The sequence below is a fragment of the Salvelinus alpinus genome, chromosome 17 (genome assembly GCF_045679555.1).
Source record: "Salvelinus alpinus chromosome 17, SLU_Salpinus.1, whole genome shotgun sequence".
Lineage (NCBI taxonomy): Eukaryota > Metazoa > Chordata > Actinopteri > Salmoniformes > Salmonidae > Salvelinus > Salvelinus alpinus.
In genome coordinates this window covers 4,836,723-4,850,109 of record NC_092102.1, presented here as the reverse complement: position 1 = coordinate 4,850,109, position 13,387 = coordinate 4,836,723, and the positions used below count along the sequence as shown (strand labels likewise).

General features: G+C 41.2%; 1 protein-coding gene across 2 annotated transcripts in view; it reads right to left on the bottom strand.

Moving 5' to 3' along the window:
* Positions 1–13,387, bottom strand: part of dnmbp (dynamin binding protein) — a 133,963-nt gene that overhangs the window by 17,968 nt on the left and 102,608 nt on the right. For both annotated transcript variants that reach the window (XM_071346969.1, XM_071346970.1), the window contains 3 exons: positions 5,959–6,158; positions 5,409–5,508; positions 4,149–4,296 (listed from right to left, as the gene is read on the bottom strand). In XM_071346969.1, coding sequence (XP_071203070.1) covers positions 4,149–4,296; positions 5,409–5,508; positions 5,959–6,158 — 448 coding nt within the window. The remainder of the gene's footprint in view (positions 1–4,148; positions 4,297–5,408; positions 5,509–5,958; positions 6,159–13,387) is intronic.

The window sequence follows — 13,387 nt, the reverse complement described above, 5'->3', positions numbered from 1 at the left end:
TTATTGTAACAGACATTCAGCAGTTTTTTTGTAAAACGCCCACTGATATTTGAGTAGGTTTTTATTGCAGAGTGTAAACTGAAGGGGTCGAATTGTCAGAAATTGGGAAGCAGGGGTGAAAGTGGGAGGGTAGAGCGAGACTATATAAACTATACTCAAGTGGGAGAGACACAACATAGCTAGACGGTTGTTTTACTATTCAACTCAATAGTACTGTTTTTAATTTTGTAAAGCAGCTTTGTGTTTCTTAACCAGGCAAAGCATAGCTAAATAGTAGGCTGGTGACTGGTTACGGGGAAGCAAGAGTCGCTTGTTCAATGAGTATGATCGGAGGAGGAGCCAGAGCAGAGCAGAGCCTGCCTGTCTGCCCACATTTATCGCTTGCTTCCCCCACAGCTCACCAGACTGCGCTGCGCTGCGTACCTAGTGCTGTTACTATTCTGTTCATAGCCTATCCAGTCTAAGTGCAAAATACAAGTTACGAGAAGGCGAGTCCAAGTCCAAGTCACCAATGGTTGAGTCCAAGTCACGAATATCGGGACTCGAGTCAGACTAAAACACTGATTTGCTTGTAACCCTCTATCTAGCGTTATGCAAATATGGGACCACAACAGAAGAAAAACTAGAAGACGGTTCGGGAATATATTTAGTGGCTTAATCCATATCCATATCGCTCTGACCAAACGCCACGCCCACTAGCGTTTCTTCTCCACAATGAGTCTGGATTTGCTTTCCTCCCCAGCAGAAGGCAGAATGTTGTAGAACGCCAACACATTATGACCATTCTAATTGTTCTCAGGAACCGATGGGTGGGCCAGATCCGGCCTTCGTGAATCATGAATCACGTCATTGGCTTTGATACTCTGATTGGTTCGAGACGATCGAATCGCCGATTAATTTGTTTTGTACAACGGACCTCTTTTTGACACCAGCAGTTTCAGACAATAGAGCAGTGGAATTAAATTCAAGATGAGTCTATTGGGGAGAATGTGATCAGGCTATACTATTCCATAAGTCTAAAAACCCAGTACAAAGAGGATGTGATCAGGCTATACTATTTCATAAGTCTAAAAACCCAGTACAAAGAGAATGTGATCAGGCTATACTATTCCATAAGTCTAAAAACCCAGTACAAAGAGGATGTGATCAGGCTATACTATTCCATAAGTCTGAAAACCCAGTACAAAGAGAATGTGATCAGGCTATACTATTTCATAAGTCTAAAAACCCAGTACAAAGAGGATGTGATCAGGCTATACTATTTCATAAGTCTAAAAACCCAGTACAAAGAGGATGTGATCAGGCTATACTATTTCATAAGTCTAAAAACCCAGGACAAAGAGGATGTGATCAGGCTATACTATTTCATAAGTCTAAAAACCCAGTACAAAGAGAATGTGATCAGGCTATACTATTTCATAAGTCTAAAAACCCAGTACAAAGAGGATGTGATCAGGCTATACTATTTCATAAGTCTAAAAACCCAGTACAAAGAGAATGTGATCAGGCTATACTATTTCATAAGTCTAAAAACCCAGTACAAAGAGGATGTGATCAGGCTATACTATTTCATAAGTCTAAAAACCCAGTACAAAGAGAATGTGATCAGGCTATACTATTTTATAAGTCTAAAAACCCAGTACAAAGAGAATGTGATCAGGCTATACTATTTCATAAGTCTAAAAACCCAGTACAAAGAGAATGTGATCAGGCTATACTATTTCATAAGTCTAAAAACCCAGTACAAAGAGAATGTGATCAGGCTATACTATTTCATAAGTCTAAAAACCCAGTACAAAGAGGATGTGATCAGGCTATACTATTCCATAAGTCTAAAAACCCAGTACAAAGAGAATGTGATCAGGCTATACTATTCCATAAGTCTGAAAACCCAGTACAAAGAGGATGTGATCAGGCTATACTATTTCATAAGTCTAAAAACCCAGTACAAAGAGGATGTGATCAGGCTATACTATTCCATAAGTCTGAAAACCCAGTACAAAGAGGATGTGATCAGGCTATACTATTTCATAAGTCTAAAAACCCAGTACAAAGAGGATGTGATCAGGCTATACTATTCCATAAGTCTAAAAACCCAGTACAAAGAGGATGTGATCAGGCTATACTATTTCATAAGTCTAAAAACCCAGTACAAAGAGGATGTGATCAGGCTATACTATTCCATAAGTCTAAAAACCCAGTACAAAGAGAATGTGATCAGGCTATACTATTTCATAAGTCTAAAAACCCAGTACAAAGAGGATGTGATCAGGCTATACTATTTCATAAGTCTGAAAACCCAGTACAAAGAGGATGTGATCAGGCTATACTATTCCATAAGTCTAAAAACCCAGTACAAAGAGGATGTGATCAGGCTATACTATTTCATAAGTCTGAAAACCCAGTACAAAGAGGATGTGATCAGGCTATACTATTTCATAAGTCTAAAAACCCAGTACAAAGAGAATGTGATCAGGCTATACTATTTCATAAGTCTGAAAACCCAGTACAAAGAGGATGTGATCAGGCTATACTATTTCATAAGTCTAAAAACCCAGTACAAAGAGGATGTGATCAGGCTATACTATTCCATAAGTCTAAAAACCCAGTACAAAGAGAATGTGATCAGGCTATACTATTCCATAAGTCTGAAAACCCAGTACAAAGAGGATGTGATCAGGCTATACTATTTCATAAGTCTAAAAACCCAGTACAAAGAGGATGTGATCAGGCTATACTATTCCATAAGTCTGAAAACCCAGTACAAAGAGGATGTGATCAGGCTATACTATTTCATAAGTCTAAAAACCCAGTACAAAGAGGATGTGATCAGGCTATACTATTCCATAAGTCTAAAAACCCAGTACAAAGAGGATGTGATCAGGCTATACTATTTCATAAGTCTAAAAACCCAGTACAAAGAGGATGTGATCAGGCTATACTATTCCATAAGTCTAAAAACCCAGTACAAAGAGAATGTGATCAGGCTATACTATTTCATAAGTCTAAAAACCCAGTACAAAGAGGATGTGATCAGGCTATACTATTCCATAAGTCTAAAAACCCAGTACAAAGAGAATGTGATCAGGCTATACTATTCCATAAGTCTAAAAACCCAGGACAAAGAGAATGTGATCAGGCTATACTATTCCAACAGTCTAAAAACCCAGTACAAAGTATTCCATCTCTCATCCTCAATGAGGTGAGATTTCTATGACAACAATACGGTTTCCATTACAATCCATTTTCAACAACATGGTGCATCCATATGGTCAATGTATAATTTTTTTCTAGATGTTGATGTCACAAGTAGACAAGCTCACACACAAACACGCCACTCATTGCAGAAGGGTGAGTAAGGTTTCTCTATCAATTCACATGCAAGTCAAAATAGTAAAACGTCTCATGAAACAATGCTTTGTTTTAGTATGTCCCAATTCTCTTTTGAATATAACTCCCTTTCCTTGTGTCCTTTCATTCACGGTTGCTGGTAAACTAAAAAAAACAGGTTTCAATCCAAAGCAATGAAAGGATGGGTTGAGGTTACGTAAGAGAATTGTGACGCAACCGTGGGGTATATCTCAGCAATCTGAAGTGTCTTCCTCGTCTCCTTTTCTTCATCTACATCGATGTGAAATGACTGGGTACATGTAGGGGGAAAAATACTGGTGGCATCCAGCATTTTGAAAGAGAGGAGACGGAAAAAAGAAGGCACTATACATTGTTGAGAGCAGGGTCGGAGTCAATGTCATTCATTCCGGTGAAATCAGGAAGTTAACTGAAATTACAATAAAATAAAATAAAATAAAATATTCCTTAATTGAAAATTGTACTTTTAAAACCTTAATAATAACTATTTATCTCACAAATGCATTGCATTAAAATGGAATTGACCTGATAGCACTTATTGGCCTTGTCCCAAAAAACACTAACTTCTACCCCTTAGACACGTATGTAGATCTGAAATAGTTGGATTGGTTCAAGCAATGTGGTAGTACCTCTAAATTTCCCTCAGGTGGAATTTGAGCCACATTGCTTACACTTATCTAATTGTTTCAGATCTGCCCATGGTGGTATGGGCTTCTGGACGGGACTGTGGTCTCTCTCTCAGGCTATACATCTTCTCTGTTTGGTTTGTGTGTAGTCACCTGAGTTTCTCCAGGCACTCCAGCACGTGCCTCTGGATGCTCTCGTCCTTCTCGTACATTTCCAGGAGAGAGATGGCGTCGTCGTGGTTCTGACAGTAGATCTTGTACACCTCCTCGAGCTCTACCTTAAAGTCCAGGAACACCTTTCCTGGGAAACGCAACAGAGCAATACCACTGTCATTCTACTGTTCCTCATTTATCAATTCTTAAAAGGTAAAGTTCATATTTTTCAACCACATCTAAATGTGTTATGTAAATAGCATGTTATAGAGGAGTCACTTGGTTTTGAGAAACTTACCCCAACCAGCGATATAGTCCCTCATGCTCATTCTGCACTACCAGGGCACGGCTAAAACATGAACAAAAGCTCCAATAACACCCAAATACGTCGCTTTAGAAACGGCAACGCTCTCAGTATAGTGATGCAGGTCTTTAGATGTTTTACACGTGACATTGTGTGATTCTAAACTTTTTCCACAATGTTCTATTCCATTTTGTTGGACTCGAGTGATACTTTACCGTGTGTGCATGTGCTGGCTACACAGGGAAGTATTGCTCGAGTCCAACACAATGGAATATACTACACTGCAGAATGAGCATAAGTAAGTTTCTCAAAACCCAGTGAAATCGCCAAAAACATGTCTGGACTCTTCTATAACATGCCATTTACATCAAACATAGAGATTTGGTTGAAAAAATATGAACTTATCCTTTAAAGAAAGTCATGGAAAACTGGTGTGGGACTTTTGTCTAGATTATTTCTTTAAGTCTACCATGTCCCACCAAACAGTATGACCCAAAGTCAAGTGTGTGATGGCCATAGTGGGAGGAAGCCTAGCTGACGTGACCCACGAGGTACACAGCGAGGGAGAGCTGTGACACACTGGTCTGGAAAGGAGTCCATTTGTTGATGCAATATTCGCCTTGAAATTGAGAGATTTTTAATTGGTTCTCTCAAATGTTATTTTCCCCCTGAGGGATTGAGACCTCTCATTGTTAGGATTTGAAAATACAACAGTTGTCATGGAAGGGAGCGGCGCTCGGGGGATGTGCGTGGCTGTACATGTGGGTGTTTGAGTGAGGAAGAACCAACCAGTTAAAGCACATACCCCTTTATTATCGATGCATCGTGCCAACAGCCTCTCCAAGAGGACTTTGAGTTGGCTCTCAGTCAGACTTAGTGGGAGGCACATCTTTCAAGTTTTTCTAATAATTGAGTCATTACGTTCGCTAACAAAAACAGTCTAGGGTTGGCATTACCAATGGAGTCAGTGTCCTGGAGGGTCTTGAAGAGACGACGCGAGAGGTCGATCACAGAGCTGATGTTGCCAAATAGACCGTCAAAGTCAATGTTCTGCACCTTTAGGATGAGTAGAGGTACAGAAATATTTACTGAACTTTTTTGAATCATTTTTTTTTTTTTTACATGGACAATGCACATGAATCAACAACTCTGCAAATGTGCCAGATGTATTTGTTTTTTAATATGTTGTCTCTGGGCAGTTGGGTAAACATTTTCGAATGACATAATAGTGTGTGCATAGGTGCGTGTGTATATATCAGTTAGATGTGCAATACATAAGCTCTGTGAAGCTTATAATGTCTATAATAGTGGCATATGTCTTCATAAATTGGGTGTAATATTTATTGTTTTGAAGCTGACCATTAAAATCCATAAAGAATGATAGAGGACGCAATGTTGTATCTGTCCCATTATGGCGACTGTGAACTCACAGGCAGCGCCATTGAGGCATCTCCATTTCGAAGTAGTCAAATTGTCTTCTTCTACTAGTTCTAGTAGTGTGTGTACCTGTTTGCGTTGGAGTGGTTGGATAATCTCCTTGACACACATCTGCAGGTCCTTGATGTAGTCCTTCTCTGTCTGCAGCAGCTCTTCTATGACCTTTGACCTTTTCTCCAGCATCCTCTGCTCGGGGTCCTCGATGGCCACCACTGCAGAGACCGGGGTTGACTCCAGGCACTTGGGCTGGGTCGACAGGAGGGTCATCTCTGAAAGAAAAAAAAGCGAGAAAATAGAGAGGGGGGAAAGAGAGAAAGAGATTTCATGGTTACTGAATGGAATTGAATGTGAAAGTTAGCATGTCAACAAGCATACTTGCCGTGAACGTTAAGCACCTGAGGAGCAGTGGAGAAAAATACAATTAATTCCACTCTTCTGATTAGGCCTTTATACTCCCTGGTTATAAACAATTTTCGAACAAGACCCATTTTCTTTAGACATGTCAGGCTAGACTTTCATCTAGATCTCTGGTGTCAATGGCTGGTCTCTGTGGTGTATGGGAACGGACGGAGAGCCCGTTTCACGCACTGCTGAGCCTTCTGAATGGGCTATGGACCGGAGTGGACTCGGCTCTTTGTCAATGGCACAATAGACTATGACAGCAGCTAGTGAGATATAGGCCTCAGTGGGACAGCGGAGAGACGAGGGATGGGAAGGAGGACAGTTTTAGGAACGGAGAGGAGAAAAGAGGACTGCGGGGATAGAGGGAGAAAGAAAGTCAGGAATTAACGGGTGGGAAAGGAAGGGATGTGGGAATGGAAACTATCAAGAGTACGTAAAGAGTGGGCGGGAGACTAGATAGAGAGATGAGAGTGAAGAACATAAGGAAGAGGAGGGACATGGATAAAGGAAAGAGGGAGAAAGGCACAAGGGATGAATAATACATCTGGGAATATGGAAAGCATAAACAAAGATATACAATCAAGCAAAAAGGAGAGAGTGGAGTATGGATGGGACAGAGGGAAACTGGGAATTTAGGAGTGGGGGGAGCATGGACAGAGGATAAAGGCAAGGGGACCAGGGTTGATACCAAAAGTATAATATATTATCAGATTAGGGTCTGTCTATTAAAATATAATTACAGTCATTATCAAACAACACATTTCACTGCACCCCTCCGGTATGTGACAATAAAACACTACTTTTTTTTTTCTTTACTAGGATGGGGTCTCAGGAGTAGACATAATGTCAACCTGTGTCACTACACCACAGCAAATGTGTAATGTTGCTGAATCATTAGAAGAGTTGTTTTTAAATGAGCAAAGCCTCCAAACCCTGTACAGGCCTAATATTCGACAGAGATGCACTAACTCCTTCCCGTTTTTGTTCAGTATTTGGTCAGGACTGTTTCTATTATTAATAATAGGGCTACTGTACAAGGAGGGTGTCCAAATATGAAGTGGTTACCAGGGTTGGGTTGGATACTTTCTAAATGTAATCCGTTATAGTTACTAGTTACCTGTTCAGAATTGTAATCAGTAATGTAACTTTTGGATTACCCAAACCCAGTAACGTAATCTGATTACATTCAGTTGCTTTTAGATTACTTTCCACTTAAGAGGCTTTAGAAGACAAAAATGTATGTTACCAATTGAACAACATCTATTGTAGGATTAATCAATGTTAAAGTTGATATAGTTGGCCATATATGGATGTTACATTTTACTTTATGGGTTTTTCACTGGCTGTCCACTGGTTTAAAAAACAATGGGCAGCTTAAACTTCTTGGGTTCAAATACACATTTAGATTTCTTAACAGTCATCCACAACAACCACAATCCGTAAGGCGCAAATAGCTAAATGAGAGAGCAGCAGTGTGATTCACCTCAATACGCTATGTAGATATCAATAATAAGTGATATCCGTATCGCTGTAGACTACACCACTGCTGTCATCCTTATGCACATTTGTGGCCTGCTGGAGGTCATTTTGCAGGGCTCTGGCAGTGCTCCTCCTTGCACAAAGGCGGAGGTAGCAGTCCTGCTGCTGGGTTGTTGCCCTCCTACGGCCTCCTCCACGTCTCCTGATGTACTGGCCTGTCTCCTGGTAGCGCCTCCATGCTCTGGACACTACGCTGACAGACACAGCAAACCTTCTTGCCACAGCTCGCATTGATGTGCCATCCTGGATGAGCTGCACTACCTGAGCCACTTGTGTGGGTTGTAGACTCCGTCTCATGCTACCACTAGAGTGAAAGCACCGCCAGCATTCAAAAGTGACCAAAACATCAGCCAGGAAGCATAGGAACTGAGAAGTGGTCTGTGGTCACCACCTGCAGAACCACTCCTTTATTGGGGGTGTCTTGCTAATTGCCTATAATTTCCACCTTTTGTCTATTCCATTTGCACAACAGCATGTGAAATTTATTGTCAATCAGTGTTGCTTCCTAAGTGGACAGTTTGATTTCACAGAAGTGTGATTGACTTGGAGTTACATTGTGTTGTTTAAGTGTTCCCTTTAGTTTTTTGAGCAGTGTATACATATATACACACACACACACAGAGTACCAGTAAAAAGATTGGACACAACTACTCATTCAAGCTGTTATTTTTTTTGTTTACTATTTAATAGTGAAGACATCAAAACTATGAAATAACACATATGGAATCATGTAGTAACCAAAAAAGTGTAAAAAAATATATATATTTCATATTTTATTTTTATTTTTATTTAATCTTTGCATTCACTCAACCAGCTTCACCTGTAATGCTTTTCCAACAGTCTTGAAGGAGTTCCCACATATGCTGAGCACGTGTTGGCTGCTTTTCCTTCACTCTGCGGCCCACCTTTTCCCAATCCATCTAAACTCACATTTGGACTCATCAGACCAAAGGACAGATTTCCACCGGTATAATGTCCATTGCTCGGGTTTTTTTGGCCCAAGCAAGTCTCTTCTTCTTATTGGTGTCCTTCAATAGTGGTTTCTTTGCAGCAATTCGACCATGAAAGCCTGATTCACGCAGTCTTCTCTGAACATGTGTCTGTTACTTGAACTCTGTGAAGCATTTATTTGGGCTGCAATTTCTGAGGCTGGTAAGTCTAATGAACTTATCCTCTGCAGCAGAGGTAACTCTGGGTCTTCCTTTCCTGAGGCGGTCTTCATGAGAGCCAGTTTCATCATAGCTCTTGATGGTTTTTGCGACTGCACTTGAAGAAACTTTCAAAGTTCTTGATATTTTCTGTATTGACTGACCACGTCTTAAAGTAATGAAGGACTGTCATTTCTCTTTGCTTATTTGAGCTCTTGACATAATATTGACTTGGTCTTTTACAAAATAGGGCTATCTTCTGTATACCACCCCTAGCTTGTCACAAAACAACTGATTGGTTTAAACGCATTAAGAAGGAAATAAATTCAACAAATTAACAAGGCACACCTGTCTAGTTTGAGAAACAGACGCCTCACAAGTCCTCAACTGGCAGCTTCATTAAATAGTACCCGCAAAACACCAATCTCAACGTCAACAGCGAAGAGGCGACTCCGGGATGCTGACCTTCGATGAAGACGGCTGCACACTATTGTCTTTTATTGATGGCGGTTATGATATTGTTTAGGACCTTGAGCGTGGCTGAGGTGCACCCATGACCAGCTCGGAAACCAGATTGCATAGCGGAGAAGGTACGGTGGGATTCGAAATGGTCGGTGATCTGTTTATTAACTTGGCTTTCGAAGACTTTAGAAAGGCAGGGCAGGATGGATATATGTCTTGAGCAGTTTGGGTCTAGAGTGTCTCCCCCTTTGAAGAAGGGGATGATCGCAGCAGCTTTCCAATCTTTGGGAATCTCAGACGATACGAAAGAGAGGTTGAACAGGCTAGTAATAGGGGTTGCAACAATTTCGGCAGATCATTTTAGAAAGAAAGGGTCCATATTGTCTAGCCCGGCTGATTTGTAGGTGTCCAGATTTTGCAGCTCTTTCAGAACATCAACTATCTGGATTTGGGTGAAGGAGAAATGGGAGAGGCTTGGGCGAAATGCTGTGGGGGGGTTGACCGGGGTGGGGGTAGCCAGGTGGAAAGCATGGCCAGCCGTATATTTTTTTTAATTGAAATTCTCAATTACAATGGATTTATCGGTGGTGACAGTGTTTCCTAGCCTCAGTGCACTGGGCAGCTGGGAAGAGGTGCTCTTATTCTCCATGGACTTTACAGTGTCCCAGAACTTTTTTGAGTTTGTGCTACAGGATGCAAATTTATGTTTGAAAAAGTTAGCCTTAGCTTTCCTAACTGCCTGTGTATATTGGTTCCTAACTTCCCTGAAAAGTTGCATATCACGGGGGCTATTCGATGCTAATGCAGAATGCCACAGGATGTTTTTGTGCTGGTCAATGGCAGTCAGGTCTGGAGTGAACCAAGGGCTATATCTGTTCCTGGTTCATAAAAAAAAAAAGGGGCATGCTTATTTAAGATGGTGAGGAAGGCACTTTTAAAGAATAACCAGGCATCCTCTACTGGCGGGATGAGGTCAATATCCTTCCAGGATACCCGGGCCAGGTCGATTAGAAAGGCCTGCTCGCAGAAGTGTTTTAGGGAGCGTTTGACAGTGATGAGGGGTGCTCTCTCCCTCTCTCCCCCTGTGTCTCTTTCTCTTCCTCTGTGTCTCTTTCTCTCTGTATCTCTCTCCCTCTGTCTTTCTTTCTCTCCCTCTCTCTCTCGCTCTCTGTGTGCATCTCTCTGTCTTTCTCTGTGTGTGTCTCTCTGTCTCGCTCTCTTTCAGTCTCTTTCTTTCTGTGTCTTGGTCTCCCTGTGTCTCTCTCCCTCTATGTCTTGGTCTCCATCAGTCTCTTTCTTTCTGTTTCTCGGTCTCCCTGTGTCTCTCTCCCTCTATGTCTTGGTCTCCATCAGTCTCTCGCGCAGCCTTTTCTTTCTTTCTCTTTCTTTCTTTCTTTCTTTCTTTCTTTCTTTCTCTCTCTCTCTCTCTCTCTCTCTCCCTCTCTTTGCGTGTGTCTCTCTGTGTCTCTGTGTCTCTCTCTCTTTGGGTCCCAGTATCTGTCTCTCTCTCATTCTTTCTCTCTCCGTGTCTCTCTTGCTCAGTGTTTCTCTATGTGTCTCTTTCCCTCACTCTCCCTCTGTGTCTCCATCTCTGTGTCTCCGTCTGTGTCTCGGTCTTTCTGCCTCTTTTTCTCTCTGTCGCATGGGTCTAGTCGAGCTCCCAGTGCATCTGGTGTTGCTCCTAGTAATGGTATGTGCTTTAATCTGTGTCTGACAATACTGGCTCACTGAGTCAGTGGCTAAGATAGTCGGGGTGAGGACAACAGAAAGTCAGGTGCAAGGGCTGTGGTTCTTCTGGCTGCTTATCCTAGGATGCAAGAGGTGGCAGGGAGGCTCAGGTAACGACTACCTGCCAGGCAATACAAATAATATAAAATATATAGCCATGTCATGACAGTCCTGTGAATGGGTCAGATCAGACTGGTGTGGGATGACTAACCAGGTCTCTCTCTCTCTCCCACAGAGAGGGGAGGGGGCTGCTGGATGGTCAACAGTTTACACCCTGTTGTAAATTACAGGAGAAGGAGACTTTCTTTCCCCTTCCAGTATTTAACCCAAGGAATGTTCTTTGTTAACAGACTTTTTCCTGCCGAAACTAACACGTTCAAAAATGTGAATAGTGGAACAATATTTTTAACAATGTGGGAAAAGGTCAGTGGGGAGCTATAGAAAACTAATGTCATATGGGTTTTCATTTTATGATGTCATTGTATAGATGAAATACTGTACCTTGTAACTCTATCTGTCAAGCTTCCATCCAATACGCTGTGCTTAGAATATGAAATATTTGGAAAGTATTTTTGTTAAGATATGAATAATTTTAGGAGTCATAACAGATACTGTGCAAAGGATATGATTGCAAGTTAAGTAACCACGCCCCGAGTGAGGACAGAGAGCGTGTCAGACTGACGGAACCGTCCCCTTTTGCCTAGCGTGCATAAAGGCTTGGGAGAGAAATCAATCTTCAGACCAGAACATTGCCAGGTTGCAGCTGTGCGTGTAAAGTGGTCGGAATCCTGAACCCTGAATAATCGACACGAGGTGTAGGCGAGAAGCTCATTTCCCATACAGTCACTGGTACGGCTAATTTGCTGTCCTAAGTCAGATAGAGAAAAGCGAATCTAAGAGGCACCATCCTACGACTCTTCAAACCATCCCATCCTACGACTCTTCAAACCATCCCACCCTACTACGAGTTTCAAATCACCATATTCTCCCACCACCAATGGCTATCTTCCAGAGAGAACAACAATAGAAGAGACTTGTCCGGACCCTTTCGGACAATCAGAGCCTTTCAAGCGTGCAGCTGAAAAGGCCAACCCACATCTTTCCTAAGATGGCCTGGTTCCGACAGAGATAAACGGCAAACAAAGGCATTCACACATAAATACATTCATGATTTCATAATGGGCGGCGGTTCGTGTGCAAAGTATATTATTAATGTGAGAATAGTTGTCAAATGTATCCATGATAAGTGTCTCTTTCTCTCTCCTCCCCCCCTCCCCCATCTCTGTTGTAACAAGTCATCATATTGTGTTAATACGATAGAAACAGGTCCCTAGCGGACTAAGTTTCTAGTCAATAATCTATGTGTGTTAATCCTGTGTTATTATTTAGTTAGCTAGTAAATAAATAAACCAATTTGTGTAGTACTGAATCATGAGTAAGGCTGGGTTTTTTGCAGATGCATGATGTTACGACTGCTCAGAATGATGATATGACAAGAGGTTATGATTAATATGTTGGCTGTTTTATGGATGTTATAGGTAAATACCATATAGAGTTCATTTCGGGAGATGGTAACTATTTAAAGTGATGCCCCAAATTCCTAATGAGTTAATTGTTACATGATTAATTTAATTAAAATCGGGTAACAATAAAACATAGTTAGTGGATTAAATAAATAACAGTCATCAGATTAATGAAAGTCACAACACCCAATACACACAGATGTTCCCACTTCCATCTCAAAACAATTCAATCATTGTCAGGAGCTCTATGAGAAACTTACAAGAAAGTGCATTCAATCAAAGTAGTTGAGACAACTATATATTGTGAGGAAGTAAAACTCCTCAAAGTAGCTGCTATCTGCAGAATCAGTGCTACAAAGGAAAAATGGAAAGGGGCTGCGAAACAAACAAAGGTGACAGGGCAGGGAATACACTTCTCACCCATATGACATTCATTTAATATTATTACCTTGTAGCCCAGTTTGATTTAGATACTTTGCTTACATGCTCAGGTCTTGTAGTTATATGTACACTCAACTTGTACTGCGCTGACTCAGATGACTGACGATAAACTAAAATAAATGGATAATAAGATGATTGATGGAGCTGTATTATTTGCTTTCAGTGGAGCCTTTGACATTATTGATCATCATTTGTTATTGAAAATGTTTATATCACCTGCCATCACACGGTTGGAGAGTTACTTATCCAATAGAA